Source organism: Phalaenopsis equestris, unplaced genomic scaffold (genome assembly GCF_001263595.1).
Source record: "Phalaenopsis equestris unplaced genomic scaffold, ASM126359v1 Scaffold000413, whole genome shotgun sequence".
NCBI lineage: Eukaryota > Viridiplantae > Streptophyta > Magnoliopsida > Asparagales > Orchidaceae > Phalaenopsis > Phalaenopsis equestris.
Genome location: NW_018164854.1, coordinates 1,100,033 through 1,119,782, shown reverse-complemented (window position 1 = coordinate 1,119,782; position 19,750 = coordinate 1,100,033). Strand labels below are relative to the sequence as shown.

The 19,750-nt window shown below is 34.5% G+C and overlaps 2 protein-coding genes across 2 annotated transcripts in view; one reads left to right on the top strand and one right to left on the bottom strand.

Annotated features, from left to right (window-relative positions):
- Positions 1 to 8,049: 8,049 nt before the first annotated feature.
- LOC110027071 (heat stress transcription factor B-2c-like) lies at positions 8,050 to 9,415 on the bottom strand. The gene is made up of 2 exons (XM_020728345.1): positions 8,997 to 9,415; positions 8,050 to 8,906 (listed from the first exon to the last, which is right to left on the bottom strand). The coding sequence occupies exons 1-2, from the start codon at positions 9,258 to 9,260 to the stop codon at positions 8,229 to 8,231; spliced, it is 942 nt and encodes a 313-aa protein (XP_020584004.1). The 5' UTR covers positions 9,261 to 9,415; the 3' UTR covers positions 8,050 to 8,228.
- A 47-nt stretch (positions 9,416 to 9,462) lies between these two features.
- Positions 9,463 to 19,750, top strand: part of LOC110027057 (bifunctional UDP-glucose 4-epimerase and UDP-xylose 4-epimerase 1-like) — a 38,766-nt gene continuing 28,478 nt past the window's right edge. Inside the window, exon 1 of the mRNA XM_020728328.1 lies at positions 9,463 to 9,572. Within this exon, the coding sequence (XP_020583987.1) occupies positions 9,463 to 9,572 (110 nt within the window). The remainder of the gene's footprint in view (positions 9,573 to 19,750) is intronic.

The window sequence follows — 19,750 nt, the reverse complement described above, 5'->3', positions numbered from 1 at the left end:
GGTTTTAATCAGAAAACTAAGGCTTCTTCACGATCCTGCCGTCCAAGGACGATGATCGGAGCGGGGAGACCGGAGGTTTAGGGTTTTCGGCCGTGGGCTCGAGCCGACCTCCGCCACTACGAAATGCAGGATTTTATTTTATTTTTTAATAATAGTAGCAATTTATTACATTCTATTATAACAACTTTTAACATTTTGAATTTAAAGCCTTTGCATATATCTTAACAAATACATATATACCTGGTTTTTATAAATTACACGTGTCACGGATTAAATTTCCCATAACTTTTTGAAATTTTTACACACATATCTTATATATTTCTTATGTATTTACATGTTTAATTTTGATATTCTTAAGTTTTAATTTATGTTTGTGTTACTATGTGATTTTAAGTAGTAAAAATTTATTCTCGTGTTTTATTTCCATATTTATTAATTTTTGTACATTAAATTGTATATATTTAGTACAAATACAACATGACTTAGGTATTTATATAGTTTTCTATGATTATTAAACTTACAATCTTTTTGTGTGATATGTAATATTAACTTATTACTTAATATTTGCAATTTATTAGACATTTTTGTGATATATCTCTTAATTTATGTACTTACATCAATTTTCCTGAGGTTGATAAAGCATGTTATGAGTTTAAAACCCTGGTTCCATAGACGTGGACACTCATTGACACTCATACTCCACTCCTTGCATAAGAGAAAACAAAATTACTTAGCAAAAAATTGCATATCATTCTATTTGAAGTCATGTTGAACTGTCAAAACTTACACTAAATTGCTCATGATCAGGTTGTAGCACTGCGATAATGCTCTACGGCAGCATACTCTCTGGTTTTAGCATAAAATTTTCTCTGGTTCTAACACTACGGTGCTGCAATGACAGCATCTCGACGTTGCTACAATATCACCGGGACGCTCATACTTTAGGGTTGTGGGTACAACTTCGAGGCGCTATTTACAATTTTTTTTTTTTGGCACCGCTGGGTGCTGCCCCCTTACACCCCAATAAACTCATCTTCAAGCTTGATCGGTGATTGACAATTGATTGACACAATCTAATTCCGCATAATAACAAAAAGTTTGATTAAGTTGGTTCCACTTTTTCTAAAATTTGCCTCTAGGCATGCTATGAAAGCTGTTATAACTGCATACATTCTTTTTTGCTTGAAGGGATCCAACAAAGTTTTAAAATTCACTTCAGTTTCAATAAGATAAATCAAATCAATTTACAAATCCGTCATCAATTTTCTGCAATCCAAAGTATGATCTTACCCCTCGGAGGCCTTTAATGTTCCGAGATGCTATACTTGAGAGGTTCATAAATGCTAAAAGCTGTTTTATTTTTTGGTCAGCCATATGTGCTTTGGATTCGGATGGAGCATTCTTGAAGATAGTTTAGAGTGCTTGTCTTTAATGTTCTTATTTGCGAGGTGGAGTCAAAATGGTTTGTGATAAGGGTTATAATGGAATGAAACTTCAAGGGTAGTCACCTGAATTTGAACTAGGAAGTGGAAGTTGCGAAAGGCTTTGAAATTTGAAGATTGAGATTAGGAGGATTTTATTTTTCTTTTATAGGAAGACACCATAATTAAAATAAACCTTATTTTACATCCGTAAGGTAAGGGAAAAACTCTGGTTCCATAGACTGAAAGAAGGCTTTCACCATCCATGTAGTTAGACCCATTTCAAATGTAATATTCTCTTCATTCTTGAGAACATATTATTCTTTAAAATTTCATACCCGATCATCTAGATAGAATTTCTTCTGAAAGTCCCAATATGTTCTTTTTCTAAACACTTATAACTAAACTGAAAGTACTGACAAAATAAATTCAACATACCTAAAAATGATTTGATCTAAGTTCAAATGAGCTCAGATCAAACATTTGAAGTATAATTAAGAACATTAAGACAGTAATCAAAGACTTAAGAAGCTTCAAAATTTAAGTACTCACATTCACATCGAGTGGCTCATCTAGCACCTTAAGAAATTTCTTCTTCATAAGAGAAATTGCTTCCTCTTTGACTTGAATAAAGCTAATATTAAAATATTGTGTGAAGGGGACATATGAGAGGCAATAATACTTTTCCAATCCATAATGACAAATGAATGGGAACAAGAAGAAATAGACATATTAGTGGTAAAGAAAATATAATATAAGGATTATTGAAAGAGCATTCTTGAAATAAAAAGTCAGTTGAATCATTTAAAATGCCACCCAAAAGAAGCTCGTGAAGAGAGATATATTGAACTTTATTGAAAGGATTCCCAAAAGAGTTAGGAGACAATAGTGACTTCATGTTAAATAGCCTTCCGACCAAGCCTAGAGGAACCCCACCAATGAGACGATCATCAATGAGGAAATTCCATCAGTGAAGAGAGGAAACCTTAGTTCTTTTCTTCGTCGCTGCTTATCCAAGAGGTAGATAATTTGTTCTTGTATGAATAATATATTCAAAGAAATAAATAATAGACTTTCTTATTTAAGTCAATCTTATGCTTCTTAGCTTTCTCAAAGGGGCTGAAGCCAAGTGATTGGTTGCTAGAGAAGATGACTTGAAATTTATTTTATCTAAAATTAAAGTAAGAAGAAGTATTAATTATATTAATATCATATTAACTCAAGAAGGAAACATATGAACATTCCAATATTGCTACAACTGCTATAAATAATTTAAAAAATGACTTTCATTTCTTTGTTGACCTAGATAACACTGGGGATCTTATTCACTTTTGAGGTTGCCTCCAGCCACATCTCTTTTCTTTTCTTATTGCTTTGGTTAGTTCTGAGAAAATTTAGTACACTATTTTCATAGTTCATAATAATTATTTATTTAGATAGGATAAATTTACTTTGGATTTTCTCTATTTATGTTGGGAGGCTATAGCCGAGGATATCTATGTTGCTGTGAAAATACTTTTTTCAATTATAATCATTGTTTTAATTCTCCTGAAGCTACTATTTTTATTTTAATTTCCAAATCCTGTCATGTTCAATCCTTATCTGGCTATCCTCCAAATTTTTTAAGTAATACTTCATATAAATTGGTGGATAAAATTTTAGCCAATGGATTGAAGATTGTTCTACTAGTTATCACTCAAGAATCTCAAATTAGTTTTATGATTAAGATATTTTCCTCTAATAATATCATTTTAGCAAATTAAATCCTTCAAAATTTTGGTGTCTCTAACTCTAAATTTTGACCCAATATTGACATAAGAAAATATTTTGCTTAGAAAAACCATCAATCATCACTTAATTCTTCATTGAATGTCCAAAAAGGCTTACCTCTCTTTATTTCTTAGATTAAAGATGTATTAATAATATCAATTCTCTATTAACCTCAATGATACTTCGGGATAATATTTTTATTCTACCACTAGTCAAAGGCAAGAATGCCCTTTATTATCATTTTTATTTTATATTTAATATATAGATTTTATAATCTTATTGGTCAAAGTATCCAGAGAAATAAATATTAGCCTATTTGGTATGAGATGGATTTTACATATCTCAAATTCTTTATACCGACGATGCGGTTGTTTTTAGTAAACTACTTAGGCTAACCTTATAACCTTCACAACTTTTTTAGGCTTTTTATAAAGTATTTAACCTCAAAGTTAGCTCTAATAAGAATCTATTTTGTTTCTCAAAAGACACTCATAATGCCTATTATTTAATAATATTTTAGGATTTGCTTTCTCTCAACCCACTTTCACTTATTTAGGCATGCATGTTTCGACCACTACAAGGAAGCTTTCTTCCTTTGCTCCTTTAATTGACGACTTGATATTTGTTCTTAAGGAGTATAAAGATAAGATATTATCTCTAGCAGGTAGGTTTTATCTTATTAAAATTTAATTGGAGAATTTTTATGTTTTGACTGTCTTTAACTTATTTAGGCATGCATGTTTCGACCACTAGTAGGAAGCTTTCTTCCTTTGCTCCTTTAATTGATGGCTTGATATTTGTTCTTAAGGAGTATAAAGATAAGATATTATCTCTAGCAGGTAGGTTTTATCTTATTAAAATTTAATTGGAGAATTTTTATGTTTTGACTGAGAGTTTCATTTATTCATAAATAGTGCTTCAAAGTTATTGATTCTTGATGCTCTAAATTTTTATTTCATGATAATTATATTTTCAACAAAAAGTTGCATAATGTCTTTTAGGATAAATTTTATTTAATTAAAAGATATGGAGGCCATGACATCTTTCTTAAACAATTTTTTATCCTATAAATTTAATATTAGTTTATAATCAATATTTACATTAGTAAAATCCTTCTTGTTAAATGGTTTTGTGGAAACTATATTCCTTTGGAATAAAAGTTGTATGACTGATTATTTATTTTTTTTGTAAAGATAACTTATAAGATAAAATTTATTATTTCATTTGATAATGGTTATGGTTCCAACATTATACTTCCTTAGGATCCTTTGGATTAATGATATATGTCATAAGGAGATTATTGATAGTGATCTTTTTAATTATATCCAATGCTTTCCCAGTGTCACTCTAAACTCTATTATTGGTCCTTTCAGATAGATTCTCTAATATTTAAACTTTCTTTGGAGCAGAAATATCTCTTGTCATAATTTTTGTAGTTATTGATATAAGAGAAATGAGATTGTTAACCACCTCTTCTATGCATAATCATACATATTATTATTAAAAAAATGGCTCTTATTAATTCTTTACTTCAAATATTACAGCATATATTTGATCTGTGTGAAGATTCTACTGTCAATAAAAAAAATTTACTTTCACTTTACATATTATATTATTTATTATATATTAAAAGAGAAAAACCTAAAGAAATTTGATAGCCATGTTATCAACAACTCTATTGTTCTTTTCAGGATCAAATCAATTATTCGCGCTAAATTTCTTAAGAAGAAAATATATCGAGCTTGAAAGCATCTTCATTGAATGTTCAATGTGAATTGATTTTGTTTTGGCTGGCTTGGATGGAGCTTTAGTTGACAGAACCATTGGCTCTGCAACCTACTACCTACTCAGTTTAACCAATTGCTAAGCCTTTTATGTTAGTTATTTTTCTTTATTTTTTGGGCTATGACACATTAATTTTATAAGGCGCAACTCTGAAGAAAAAGATGCTACTCTTCTTTGTTAGTTTCTTTAATTTTATTGATCATCTTGATTTTCTGCAATGGTTATGAAATTTTAGCATAAACTTCTTCGTCTATCTATATCGAATAGAACCTTATTCCAATTTTTATTTGAGAGATGGAATTCTTTTAACACTAACTAAATATGATTGACATTTTTATTATTTTCACCTCTATTAATGACACTTGTTTTTTTTTTTAACTTTGTCATTATTTCTTTCTTTTGATATTAGTATTATTTTTTCTTTTGTTATTGAATTCCAAATATAATGTCCCTTTTGTAATTTATTCTTTTGCAATAATACTTTAAGCCATGGCCTCATCTTACCAAAAAAAAATGCTCTTTATATAATTTTATAAATTGAATGAACTTAGGGTCTGTTTGGTGCAGCTTATTTGGTGTAGTGTTGGTTTGAAAACACACCTAAACTATTTGGCTAAACTATGTTTTGGCAGCTTATGCGTTTTGAAAACACAACGGTCTGAATTTTCAAAAAAAAATAAAAATTTCTAATAACTACCGCACCTAGCTTATCAGCAGATTATTTTTAATCAGCTTATCAACATATTATTTTTAATCAGTTTATCATCAAATTATTCAATAAGTTGCAGCTGCCCCACACAGACCCTTAGGGTTCGTTTGGGAGGGCGTCTGGAGCGCATTCAGAGAGCACTGCCAGGAGCAGCCTCGAAGTTCAATGTCTGGGAGCGCGTCAGGGCAGCCGCGTCCGATTTTTTTGCTTAAACGCTGGCTGCGGGTCGAGCCCTGCAGCCCTCATTCGTGGTTGCCTTTTTACTGATCGAGCCCCGCTGTTATGCCCTAATCCACGTTGTTTGTCCTTCGAGCTCCATTGTTCGACCTTCAACCCCGCTTTTCGACCTTCGATCCCAACTCCCTTCGCGACGCCTTAACAGAGCTTTGATCGTTTGCTTATTGAAATATTCTGTTGGATCTGACTCCCTTCGCAATGCCTAAAAGAGCTTTTTTTTGGTGATATGATATTTTAGTTTTAGAAAATTTTCTATATTAGATTACGACTATTTAAATAAATTTTGTATGTGGGGAAAAATATTACATCAGGACTCCTAACGTAAAGCTACGTTCATATTGGAATATTCGACTGCGTTACGGGAAAACTCCATCTGCTTTGTTTATAAAAATGATGTGTTATTCGATTATTTTGCGGTGTTATTTGAATATTCCATCACGTTACTTTCTTTAGGGCTGAAGTGTTATTAAAATATTCTCTCGCAATACTTGATTTGAGGTTGTGTTATTCCAATAACATAGTGAAAATTGAAATAACACGGGGAATATGCCGAATAACATAGCCCCAAATTAAGTAACTTGATAGAATATTTTAATAACACCACAAAATAATCGAATAACACCATATAATACTCGAATAACACATCATTTTTACAAATAACGCAGATGAAATATTCCCGTAACACAGCCGGATATTCTAATTCGAACGTAGCTCTACGTTAGGAGTCCTGATGTAATATTTTTCTGGGAAGGAACTGAATCTTTAGAAAGGAGGGTTGTAACTTTATTTTTTCACTGGGGTATACAAATTAGAAATTTTCCATATTGAGAAATATTTATGTTTTAATTTTTTTGATGGTTATTCTCTAGATAATTGAGATGTGATTTAAGATGGAACATTCTCAAAAAAGGATAAGATAAGAGATGTCTAGCTGTGTTTTCTTCCTGATAATTCTTAAACAAGTAAAAACGTCTTGATATTATCATTTAGTAGGGAAATTCTTATACATACCACAATTTCCTTATGTACTTAACATACCTAATACTTAAATTTTGATATTTACATATATAAATCATAATTATATCAAAACATAAGGTTGACCTCGAGCCTGCAAAAAACTATAATTTATTGCTTATTTTAGTAATTTTAACTTATTCTTGTGACTATAATATTTTTTTTTGTTTTTTTAACACTTTTGGTATTCACTGTAAAGTGAATTATGTATATGAATTTTGTACTGTTTTAAATTAAATTTTTGCTTATGAAGTATTAAATATATGATTATCATAGTTATGTTACGAGCAACTTTACTAAACAGGGGCATAATTATCATTTCTCCAGAAACAACTGTCACACAACTTCTTTCAAACAACTGCAACAAACAACCAGCCAGTTTCCCTGCAGCAGCTTCTTTATAGCAGTTTCCTCAGGCTGCTAAGCTGCAGTTTAAAAATTGAGAAACTACAACTGCCCAAAACAGACCCTTAGTGTAACATTGACTAATTGCAATTCCAAAGGATTAGATTTCTATAATTCCATGTGAACAAAGTTTAAGAGCATTTTTCATTAATAATTAATTGTACTTAATATGATTACTATTAATTATTTGCATACAAATAATCATACTCATTAGCATGGTAATTTTTTTAAATGGCTTCAGCGTTAAAAGATTACTTTTTATAAAATAAATTTTAAACAAATTATTTCAAAAATAAAAACTGAACCAAACAAAACCTAAAGTTTTCATTCATAAAGGAATTTCTACCAATATAACATCACTTTTTTATAATTATTTATCATTTATTATATTAAACTCATATTTACATACCACCGTGAAAAGACTTATATATATATATATATATATATATATATATATATATGAGTAAGTGAGTCATGCGCACTCGAGAGCATGAAAAGACTTATATATATATATATATATATATATATATATATATATGAGTAAGTGAGTCATGCGGACTCGAGGCCAAGTTGGCCTCAGCTTCAAAATTGATTATGTTTATCATTTTATTATAATTAAATCTTAAATTAATACCATTTTTTTTATAATAAACAAAACAGCTAAATCAGCTCTCGAGTCATTTCCAACTCATAGAATTAAAATAAAATTAATCAAGCTCAATAAATGAATAGTAATTTAATCGAATATAATGATATTCTAGTAAATTTAAAAATCTAAAAAAGTTAATTCTTAAATAATAAATATACAACCTAACAAACTGAACAAGTTCGCGCCATTGACCCCCACCCGCCACGTGCCGGCCCAACCCTTTAAGCACTCTGATTGGTCATGGTCCTATGGACCATCCCAACCGCCAATTACCTAGTCCACTCACCTCCACCGTCCGATCCGCTCCTAAATCCAACGGCTCCGTCTTCACATCCACCACCGACTTCCGAACCTCCTCGACCTCCTCATCTCTCCCCCGCTTCGATCCGATCGCCACGCCGAAAAGCCTCGGGAGCACATCCGCTTCATTCTTCACCGATGGCGTCGCCGGGAAAATTTCTAGGTCAGGCGAGCCTTCCGCTTCCGGTCTACCTCCGCCGCATCTCGCCGCTCCGCCACCGTCGATCTGATAACCGAAATCGTACTTGGACATGAGTTGGAGGATCTTGTTGCAGAGAGTTTTCATCTGCCCAAGCTCATGCGATAGCCGGGCGTTCTCGCGACGCAGCCGCTCGTTCTCCTCTCTCAGCTCCACCTCGCTGCTGCAAGCTTCTATCGCTCCCTGTGAGGAGTTCGATGAGATCACCTGCTCGTCGGCTGAGTTAACCGGCGATAATATATTGTTTGCCGGAGAAACCATCGCCACCGGCTGGGCTGGAATCGCCGACGGTTGGGTCGGAGTCCCCGCCGGCTGGGAGATCTTTCGGCGGTGGATTTCGTTGAGTTGTCGCTTCTCGCCTCTCTTGAACGAATCATTCGCGAACTCCCATCGATCCGGTACGATCTTTCGAAAACCCTGTAGGTTCAAACAATAATTGATCGAATCAACTATTATTAAGTGTAACAGAGTGCTGTTGATTTAGTTTGGGAAATCAGGAGGACTCACATAGGTATTTAGCTGTCTTACGAAGCTCGAGAAGTTGTTATGCTTGAAGTATTTGGGGAGGAGATCCCGGGCAAACTCAGCCGGTCTCCATACGATGAAGGTGGATCCGTCCTCGTTCCACGAGATCACATCGTTGAACTCTGGATCGTCGACTAGCTGGTAAGTTTTCGTCAAAAATGGCGTTGGGATAGATCTCTGCGCTTCCGGCGTGACCGACGCCGTCGATTTCGCCGACGATTCTCCGGTCGACTGCGGAGCAGCCATTAACTAAGCGAGATACGAAGAGTAAATTTCTGGAAGGAAGGAAGAAGAGAGAGAATAGGAAGGAAAAGGAAGGCGCGAGAAACTGCGATACGGTTTTACATTCGGGAAGGTTCCTGAAGGAGTACGGAGGTGGGGTTCCTGTCTGACACGTGGTGTGATTTAGCTTGCGGTAAAATCATGGACAATATGGAAAATATTTTCTATGCGGGATAATAGATTGGCCGTTGGTTTTTGGATGGACGAGCGATTTGATTGGACGCATAAGATGCTGCTTGCGAGGGTGGCTTGGATATTGAAAGGGAATATTCACACGTAAGTGTGCCGAGTCATGACTAACCCTCTTCGTGCTAGTTTTGGTTTTCTAGAATTTTCTCCTCCTTCTAGAAGCGTTCATATGCACGGAACAAATTAGAAGTGGATAACTCGCGGATAACAAAGTCTATGGCAAAAAATAAATAAAAATAAATAAAAATAAATAATAATAATGGATGCTCAAAAAATAAATAAAAATAAATAAAAATAAATAATAATAATGGATGCATGTTAGAAAATTCACGGTGATAAATTAATGAATTATCGTCTTAGCGTTGCATAAGGATTCACGATAAATTAATGAATTATCGTCTTAGCGTTGCACGAGGATTCAACACACACTCAGATGATGATGAATCAAGCTGTGATGACACCAAAAGTTTTTACGTGAAAAACAGATGATGATGAATTAAGCTGTGATGACACCAAAAGTTTTTACGTGAAAAACCCTTAAAGGGAAAAAATCACGGGGTGACCCAGCTATAAAAATTCACTATAAGTCGACGATAACAGAGACCCCTTTGTCCCACAGACAGGAAATTGCTACTAGATTTTCCAAGGTACAACGTCAGTTAACGACGTCTAGTTGACGGTGATCGAAGAATGTCGGCGGTGATCAATGACGGTCGGTGGTGGTCGACGGAGGTCAGCGGTGGTCGCAGACGCTCGGTGGTCGATGGAGATTTGCGGTGATCGACGGTGGTTAACGGTGGCTGACGATGGTCGACGACAGGCGGGGGGGGGGGGGTGGTCGACGGTGGCCGGCAGTGGTCGATGGAAGTCGGCGGTGCCAGAGATGATGTTGGACTCGAACTCCTTCTCAAAGCCTTAAGTTTTCTCTCAAGCATTTCCTCTCATGTGAGGGATGGGGCACTATTTATTATTATTTTGGGTACAATTAATGCAGTAATATGAGCCATTTTGATTAGACGATCTGGAGAGCTTCCCTCGATCAAATGACGTTTGATGAACATTTGAGTGCCTTAACGATATCATAATCGAGCAATATTGGGCTCGTTGGTTTGTTGGATTCGTCTTATCGAGACGCTCGAATCGACTATAAACTCGCTAGATTCGACATTTGTTTGACCTTTCAAATGCCTCTGGAAATTCTCTAAGAGTGGTTTAATGATTTGATCTCGGCTTGATCTGACTCAGATTGGCCTAGTTTTTATATCATTGGGCTCGTTTCATCGAGCCGGTCAGTTTGACCATAAATTTACTGAAATTAGAGTTCTGGATGATTTTTTATCAATATTTGAATATTTCTTGCTCAAAATATTATCTCGAAATTCGTGTCGGATGATAAAAATTTGTTGGCCCCTATCAATAATAATAATAATAAGTGCAATGGACAATCGACCGACCACCACTCTCACACAGCCACCTAGAGAGTCAGCGATTCTCCTCCCAGCTGGCCATTAGTGTCAGCTGACTAGTCGGCCACACATAAGCAATAGACCAACCGACTTGTATGTCACCACAAAGCCAACCGGCCCGCCCACCGCCACATAGCTCACTAACCAGCTGACTGAAGGCCAGCTCCTCCGACTAATGAGCTCCCGAACGATGAGTTCTGACAAACAAAAAATCAAAATATCATGTACTAACCCTTTCAAACAGTAATAATGTTGTACTTCTATCTTTTGTCCTATTAATTATAAATAGAATATCCGTTTCATATTTTATTACTCTCTTTTTGGGATTCACCTATATTTAGCTCTCTCATTCAATAAAATAAAATGGGTGAAAGTGATCCATAATAATTTTTTTTGCCCCTTAGGGCCAAGTCCTTATGCACTCACTCTCTCTTTTTGTTTCTCTCTCCTAGTTCCCAACATTCTATTTATTGGTTGTAATTCACAGAATAAATTTGGATTTAGTAATCTGAAAAGGATCACAAGCATAAATCATGTCATCAAAAAGAAGAGAAGTGCACAAAGGGGGAGAAAATACTCTATAAAAACATTCCAAACACAGAGATGCACAAAGTAATCATCCCTCGAAGCATTTGAAAACCCGTCTCTAAGCACGATACAGACAGAGCTTTGGAAGTGGTTCTCTGTCCAATAGCGACATGCTCTGCGAATGGTACCACACAAATCACCACACTAGCAAGTCTCGACGATTACTCCAACAAATGCAACATAAATATCTGCTTAAGACCTGCTTAAAGATGTTGTCTGACCGAGACGACAATCCAACATAGTAAACCGGACAAGTGAGGAGTAAGACTCGAGCAAGACGTTATTATATCCAAAAACCAACCAATAGTTTTCCTAGGGACCAGCTCGCCAACCAACACAGAGTAAAAATTGACTCAAAAGTTGCAAAAAAATGCTTTGAAGCCAGCAAAAATAGGGCACAAAAGATTGCTAAAAATTAAGGGAGATAACTAATGTATTGTTGCTACCACATTTTTTGTATTTCGTTCCCAAGAAATAAGAGACTCGGCGACTTACTATGTATAACAAAAAAATATTTCACTAATTTTGAAGAGAATCAACAACCGACTGAGTATGACCTTTTGGTGGATGACCGTCTGACCAACTGACCACCACCATTCAGAGGACGACCGACCAACCACCATAGTTCAAGTAATATAGTATAAAATGAATTCTTAAAATGTTCCTCCAAAGAGAATGCAATACATCCTGTTTAAAGTCGACCAAATAACCCTAGAAAAAAATGCCTTTAAAGGAGGCATTTTGAAATCTTCTTTTCAAAAGCCCATTGCTTTAGCATTTTAATTAAAACAATCAACTAATCTATAGGCGTTTTTACGAAAACCCTCATTCTCTAATTATTTTTTTTTCTTAATTAAATACACTCACCCATGCAGCAAACAAAAGTTCACCTAAAAGTTAAATTTTCTTTGTTTATCTTAATTATGCCTTAAATCTATGAACACACTTTACAAGTCATGAACATGCATTTAATTCAAGTTATTAAAAAGTTTAAATTTATGTAGTTATTAAGTAAATAATGGGGACTACGGGCAGGTATGATACCAAAATCTCTTCTACTTATAAATTTAAAACTTAAGTTATTTTTTGAACAATCAAACTTAAATATTTATCGATGCCATTGTTGACTTACATTTATGCATCATATTTGATTCAATTGAGGGTGACAATCATAACATAAGAAGAATACAATGTCACATAAGTCAATGTCGAGATGTCTTATTCATGCCCAAATCTATTTGATTATTCATAAAATATATGACACGAGCATGTTGGGAGCATCAAAATCATTAAAAAAGGGACATTTTATGATTGAGACCAAACACGACGAAAATGATAGACTACACGTGTAAATTAGACTCAATACTTCTTAACGGGCATTGAATGTGTACTCGAATAAGTTCTACTTGCAAAATAGACTATATAAATGCGCTCTGATCGTTAAAATTGCCCAAATACAAAATAAAAATGAAGCATATATTGGCCCACCTATCTCTGGAGTCAAATAACACATAATTCGGGACAAGCTAATGACTTGAAAATTTGCTAGAAGATTAATTATTGTAAATTAGATAATTTTATTAGTAATACTGACAAGGAGGCCGGTGGCCTGAACCAGCAAAACCTGTTCAATAGAGAGGTTGAACTGAACTCGACTCTGTTTAGGGTTGGGGTTGCTGCTCGAGAGGAGGGATTCCCCCTCTCATAGTTATATTTAATTATAAATATAATGTTAGCTCTGTTAGGGTTTATTTTTTGTTAAGATTTTTATTTAGAGAACCTCTGATTTTCCGCTTTTCTTTTATAGGGATGTATCGGCTGTAACTCATCTCGAGGTGGTGCATATCCTCCCCCCTTTTTTTTCTTGTTGTCTACTGCTTCTGCATCCCCTCTACTTGCCACAAGTTATTTACCCTGCACTTCCCTACTTCCAGCCGTCAACCCTCATGTTCTTTCCATGTCCTTCCATCCTCCCATCCAACCCTCTCTGCTTCTTTCTCACCCGCACCCCCACCTGCAACCTCCTCTCCCGTTACCACCTCCAAAAAAACTAATCTCCCATTGTCATCAATGATAAACCCAACCCCCCATGTTGTCGCAATTCGTCACCACGCCTCACCTGTTGTTGCCACCTCCCCTCCCACATCTCCAACTGCCCTCCCTACCCTCCAATCCATCCAGCCCTTCCCAGCTCCTCGCTCCCGGTAGCCACCCCAACCCTTCCACTGCCAAAACCACCTTCCAACTACCCTACTAACACCACCACCTCCTACCAGCATATTTACTTGCTGACAGCCACCACCCACACACCTTTTGTTGACGCCCTAAGGTATCTTTTTATGGTTGTTATTATTTATTTTCTATTTTGAAGAGTCGTCAATTATGGACCATCAAGTATTTCCAACAAGAGGTTTGTTATAACTCATATATAGATTTCCTAAACTTGTAAATCAAATATTAATAATATTTCGAAGAGAATCATTATGGTTGCTTCATATAATTCCCCTCTTGATCTTTATCATGAAAAATAAATTTCACATATATTTGATATAACTCTAAAATAAAATATGCAACAAGTGCAATAATGATTCTAAATGAATATATCTTACAACATCGTTTTTTCTATAACATTTTTTTCTTACATTATATGTCTTTTTCATCAAACAAAGAACCCCTTAAATTTACCTAGAAAATCTTCTAATAAATTTTAAAAAAATAAATTTAATAAAAATATCAAGAAAAAGCACATCCACGTGATAAAATCTCCCTATCACATGACAACTTTGCCAAATTTCATTTCATTTTTATTTATTTATTTTTTTAACAATTTGGTAATGGCTTGAGATTTCCGTACGCTTGTCGATGTCAAGCTCAAAATATTTTAAAAAAATCATCGAGGGTAGGAAAAACAAGGGGGAAAAAAACACTTCTAAGCGGAAGATTCCTCTGGCAACCCAAAATATATATATAAAAAAAATAAGCAGGCATGGCTAAACGAGCTGAACACGAGCGAGCCCAGGCTCGGCTCGTGTTATGCTCGTTTATATTTCGAGCTAAAAAATTGTGTTCGTGTTCGACTCGTTTGCTTAATGAGCCGAACATGAGTTGTTCACGAACAAAGAGTCGTTTTGACAACCCTAATCACGTAGTCATAAGATGCTAAGGTTGGGGCAAGATTTAAAAATTATGGCGAAGAAAACAGTAACGACACAAATCCAGAAGAACACAGAGATTTAACGAGGTTCGGCAAAGATGCCTACATCCTCAGGAGCAGAGCGGCGACCTCCTTTTCAATATTCAGAAAAGAATACAGAATACAAAATTCAACTCTCTCAAAGACCTAAGATTACAAACAGGTCTACTTATAATCTTAGAGTAAGCACTACAGTACAATATGTAATTCCCAAATTACCCCTGTACCGTATAGCGGGGCGTTGACCCAGCATCCCCAACCCACATAATGTAACTTCCCAATTTGGACAGATTCTTCCGCTCCGCTCCGCTTCGTTCCGCGTCTGTCCCTATACGGTATATGAGCCATACCATAACAGTTTATATCAAAACAATAATTGAATCTAATTTAATTATTTGTATTCTATTTTCTTAGTTAATACTTTTAATTGATTATAAATCTTTGTAGCCTTGTAGTCGATTAAATTTTTTAAAAATACTACTCATCAATTATATATAAATAAAATTGATGAGAAGTATTTCGAGCCAAAATGAGCCAAACAAGAGCTGTTCGCGAACACCGAGCCGTCTTTACAGCCCTGCGCACAACACCCATCATCTTCAGCTAACAACATAATAAAAATAATAATAAATATTATTATTATAATAAACAATAAAGTAAAAGAGATGAAATTAGAAAGAATAAAAAAAAAAGCCTAAAAGCATTTTGATTAAAATTTTCAATTTGTATAAAATTTCAGAAACATTGAACTTATTTCGAAATCAATATAACATAAATTTAAAGCACTTTTTCTCGCTGAACAATTTATTTCTAACTAATATGCTACCGATCCGAGCACAATTAAATTTGAAATATTATACTTATTTTAAAATAAATTCAAACATAATATGACTAATCTAAATATCGGAAATTAATTAACTAAATCATAAGCTCATTACCAGCGAGCGCGCGCGCGCGCGCGCGCACACACACACACACACACACACACACACACACACACACACACACACATATGACTAAGCTAAATATCGGGAATTAATTAACAAAATAACTCACGTACTTAGATCAGTTGGTCGGACAACTACTTGTAAGCAACTACTTGTAAGTTATAAGTCACTTATGATCTGTGGTTTGATTCCCCCCAAGTGTAGGGTGTGATACTCGAATTATAGGCGCATGAGGGATGACCAGGGCTCGTATCATAGCCTCCTGTCATTTCTTTTGAAAAAAAAAAAAAATGCACGTACTCAGATCAGTTGCTCGGACATCTGCTTATCAGTTGTAAGTCCCTCTGGTCTGGGGTTCTATTCCCCCCAAGTGTAGGATGAGATCCTCAAATTCTTAGGCGATGAGGGGTGGTCGAGGCTTGTATAATAGCCTACGACCATTCCTTAGAAAAAAAAGCATGAATTCTTTTGATAAGTGGAAGTGGGGAGGCACAAATTGGGATGCTTTTCTTTCTTCATCTATATTTTTCTTTCTTTGGCGTGCTTTTCATAAGCAAGTTCCTTTAGATGATATTTTGAAATTAAAGGGATTGTGAATGGCGTCTCAATGCACTTTATGTAAACAGGCCAAGGAAAACGAATTGCATATTTTCATATGATGCCCTTTTTGCGAGAGTTGTGTAGTCTCATTTAGGAAAACACTATGGAGTATCTACTCACTCTTGGAATTCTGTAAAGGAGTTAATCATGGCTTGAAAGACTATCCTGGATAAAAAACTTAGATTTTTACTTATGGTGGTTCTATGGTTCCTTTGGGCTACTAGAAACAATTGTAAATTTGAGATGGCTGCTACCTCACCTAGTGTGATTGTATCTTACATTGTTTCTTATTCCTCAAAAGCATGTGGGCACCTAACAACAAATATGGCCTCTACTAACTTAAGGGAGGGTTGGAGGCCGATGCTAATAAGTTGGCAGTCTCCTTCCTTAGGCTGGGTAAAGGCTAATATTGATGGGAGCTGGAATAACAAATATGCTGGTGTGGGTGGTGTTTTCAGAAATCATTTGGGGGTATTTGTTTTTTTTTCTCTCCTATTAATACTTCTTCCCTTGTTGAAGCAGAATGTTGGGTTGTTTTGCTAGCACTTATCATTGCTAGACATTTTAATTGGATTCATTTATATGTTGAGACAGATTCTATAATAATCTTAGAATACATAACAAAACATAAGCAACCTACATGGAATCTGTTACCTTGTATAAATATAATCTGGAATATTATTGAGACAGATATGCTAAAATTCTTTTGGAGTTTTATTTGCAGGGAGGGAAAACTTACCAGCTGATTGGTTGGCTAAAAGAGGTCATATGGGGTGGAAGTTGGTATAAAGGCCCCTAGAAAACTTAAAGTTCTACTTCACGGTGACCTTCTAAACCTTCCTTACATTAGAAATTAAAAAATCTATTCATATACTTGAATATTTTTTTTTCCTTTTGTGGTTATTGGAAAACTGGTAGAAACCAAAAGACTGACAATGTTCCTCTTTTGAGAAAGGAAATGATTTCTGGAAATTTATTTTCATATACTTCTGAATTGATTTCTAGAAACTAAAAGGAAAGGACTTAAAGGGAACTATTACATGGTTGTTGATATTGATTGGGGATGTTTATACTTTCAGATTGTGTCAATTTTTTTTCATTTTTGTTGTGGCATTTTTACATTTTGTGTTAAGAAGGTGAAAAATGTTTGGAAGCAGAATTTATTGGATACATCTTGGCTCAAAGAAAAATTTGCTGGACTATCATTATTGCTGATAAGGAAGCATGGTTGAGCTCGAAAGGATGCAACAGGAGGCAAAAAAACAAATGGAAGATTGAGCACGAATGGATTTTGGCATTTCTTGGGTTTTGCATGGCTAGACATCATATGATTCCTAGTCGGGAGACTTGGATACATTAGTTATTCTCTCTACTTTGGAATGACATTGAGAAGGAAATCGAGATACACAACAAACATATCTAATTTTCGACTCTTTTCTTGGGTACAAAGAATTGCATAATATCGTTTCTTTTCTCTTATTATTATGGTTTTGATTACTTATAGTTTGATGTTTATTTATTTCCTTTTTAGGCAAGGATAATTTGGTCCTATAAACTTATTTGATGTATTTTCAATGATATTAATATATTTGCCTACGTCCACCTATGTGATTCCATGATAGTAACAAGGGAAATATTTAGCTTACTGATGGAACAATACAATATATTTTAGGGATAAAAAAATATAAGAATAATATCCAGAGTGAAAGAATGACGGCCTATCAAGTGAGCCAACCTTCAATACTTACATTCATAATAATAGAGTAAAACGTTTGAAAAGGGAGGCACACCATAATTATTGTTCATTTTACTCTTAAAAGTTCAAATGGGCGTTAGACAATCAGTTGAGATTCAACAGATTGTTGATAAATACCTAATGCAAAATATGTGACCTGCAATGGCGAGTGGCCGATAGTTGATGGTGGCAGGTCATGAAGAGCGAATATGTGCAATCCATGAGTGAGGAAGATTATTAATCACATAATGGAAATTATACCAATTAGTACCTTGTCATCGTGATTGTTCGCTTTGTAATATTACGAACCAACATATTTTTCAATTTGCAAGTTGATTATTTTGATCAAGCCAGGCCCAACAATTTTTTCTCTTTTCAGAAAAAAAAAAATGATTATCTCAAATATTCCTATTCATGCGTGTTAGAAAACTAAATTAAGCTAAAGCTTAATGGTCTGTTTGAGCAGCTGCAGCTTATTGAATAATCTGCTGATAAGCTGATTAAAAATAATATGCTGATAAGCTATGTGCGGTAGTTATTAGAAATTTTTATTTTCTTGGAAAAAACAAACCGCTACCAGAAAGCCGCCGCCGCACCTAGATAGGTGCGGTGTGAAAACACTGCTTTTAACGTTTTCAAAACGCATAAGCTGTCAAAATGTAGTTTACCCAAACAGCCCATGTGCATTTTCAAAACGTCACCGCATCAAATAAGTTGCCCCAAACAGACCCTAAGATTCTTTCAGCGTTGAGAATTTTTATATGCATAACAATTCTTTTTAAATAATATCATTCTTGATCTCAAAGGAGGTTCACATTCAATTACAAAGTTCAATTTGTAATTTTTTTTTTTGATAAATTTGTGATTTGATGAAACAAGCCCGAAGGTCAATACAATAGAGTCCAAACGGGCTTACCAAACAGTGAGAGAGGTATATTTGATAATTTTTAGAAGTCATTTATTGAGTCTCATATCACTATAATTTTGTATGTTTTTTAAATAAAAAAAGGGAAAATTTACATGCATACAACATAATTTTTATATATTTACATATCAAATACTTAAAAGTTTAATATTTACATTTATAACCAAGTGTTTTCATGAACTTTGCATATAATTGTGTATTTCACTTTTAAAAATATAGTCATTGTGGTATTTTTGGAGTGTTGCTAAAGATTTTAGTGCAAAAAATGCAAAAACATAGGATTTAAAGGATAATGAGGAATGGCAATAGTCATTTTAGTGAGGTGGAGGACCGTGGCGGGCATGGCTTCAACAGTGGATTGGTGACGCTATGAGGACAGTGCAAGATGGTGACGCCCACCACTCCAACTCCTCACGCATCATCCAAGTTAGCTTTTATGGCTTATAATTAAACATATTTTTATTCCTTCAATATATAACATATTTAATGCATTTTATTTCATAATTCATTCATATGAACATACTTGGAAAGCATGGGAATTCTATCATCAATATATATATATATATATATTTGTTAATTACATTTACATCATCCGAAATATTGATATTTACAAATCAAACAATCACGTGATTTTTTAAATTGATTAATTGATACACTTACACGTGTCATGATCAAATCATCGAAAAATTGATAAAAATAAAAATAATATGGGTTGGAGTTTTATGAAGACTTCTGATATTTGAGTGAAAATTTGCAAAATGATTGTAAAAATGTGCTTGATTTGTAAATAACAAAGTTTCGGGTGCTCTAT

What these genes read in the sequence shown, in the direction of transcription:
- LOC110027071 (XM_020728345.1), bottom strand. Translation starts at nt 9,260, where the DNA reads ATGGCTGCTCCGCAGTCGACCGGAGAATCGTCGGCGAAATCGACGGCG. An exon ending in TAAGACAGCTAAATACCTAT is followed by an intron (nt 8,907 to 8,996) that starts GTGAGTCCTCCT and finishes TTGAACCTACAG; the next exon opens with GGTTTTCGAAAGATCGTACC.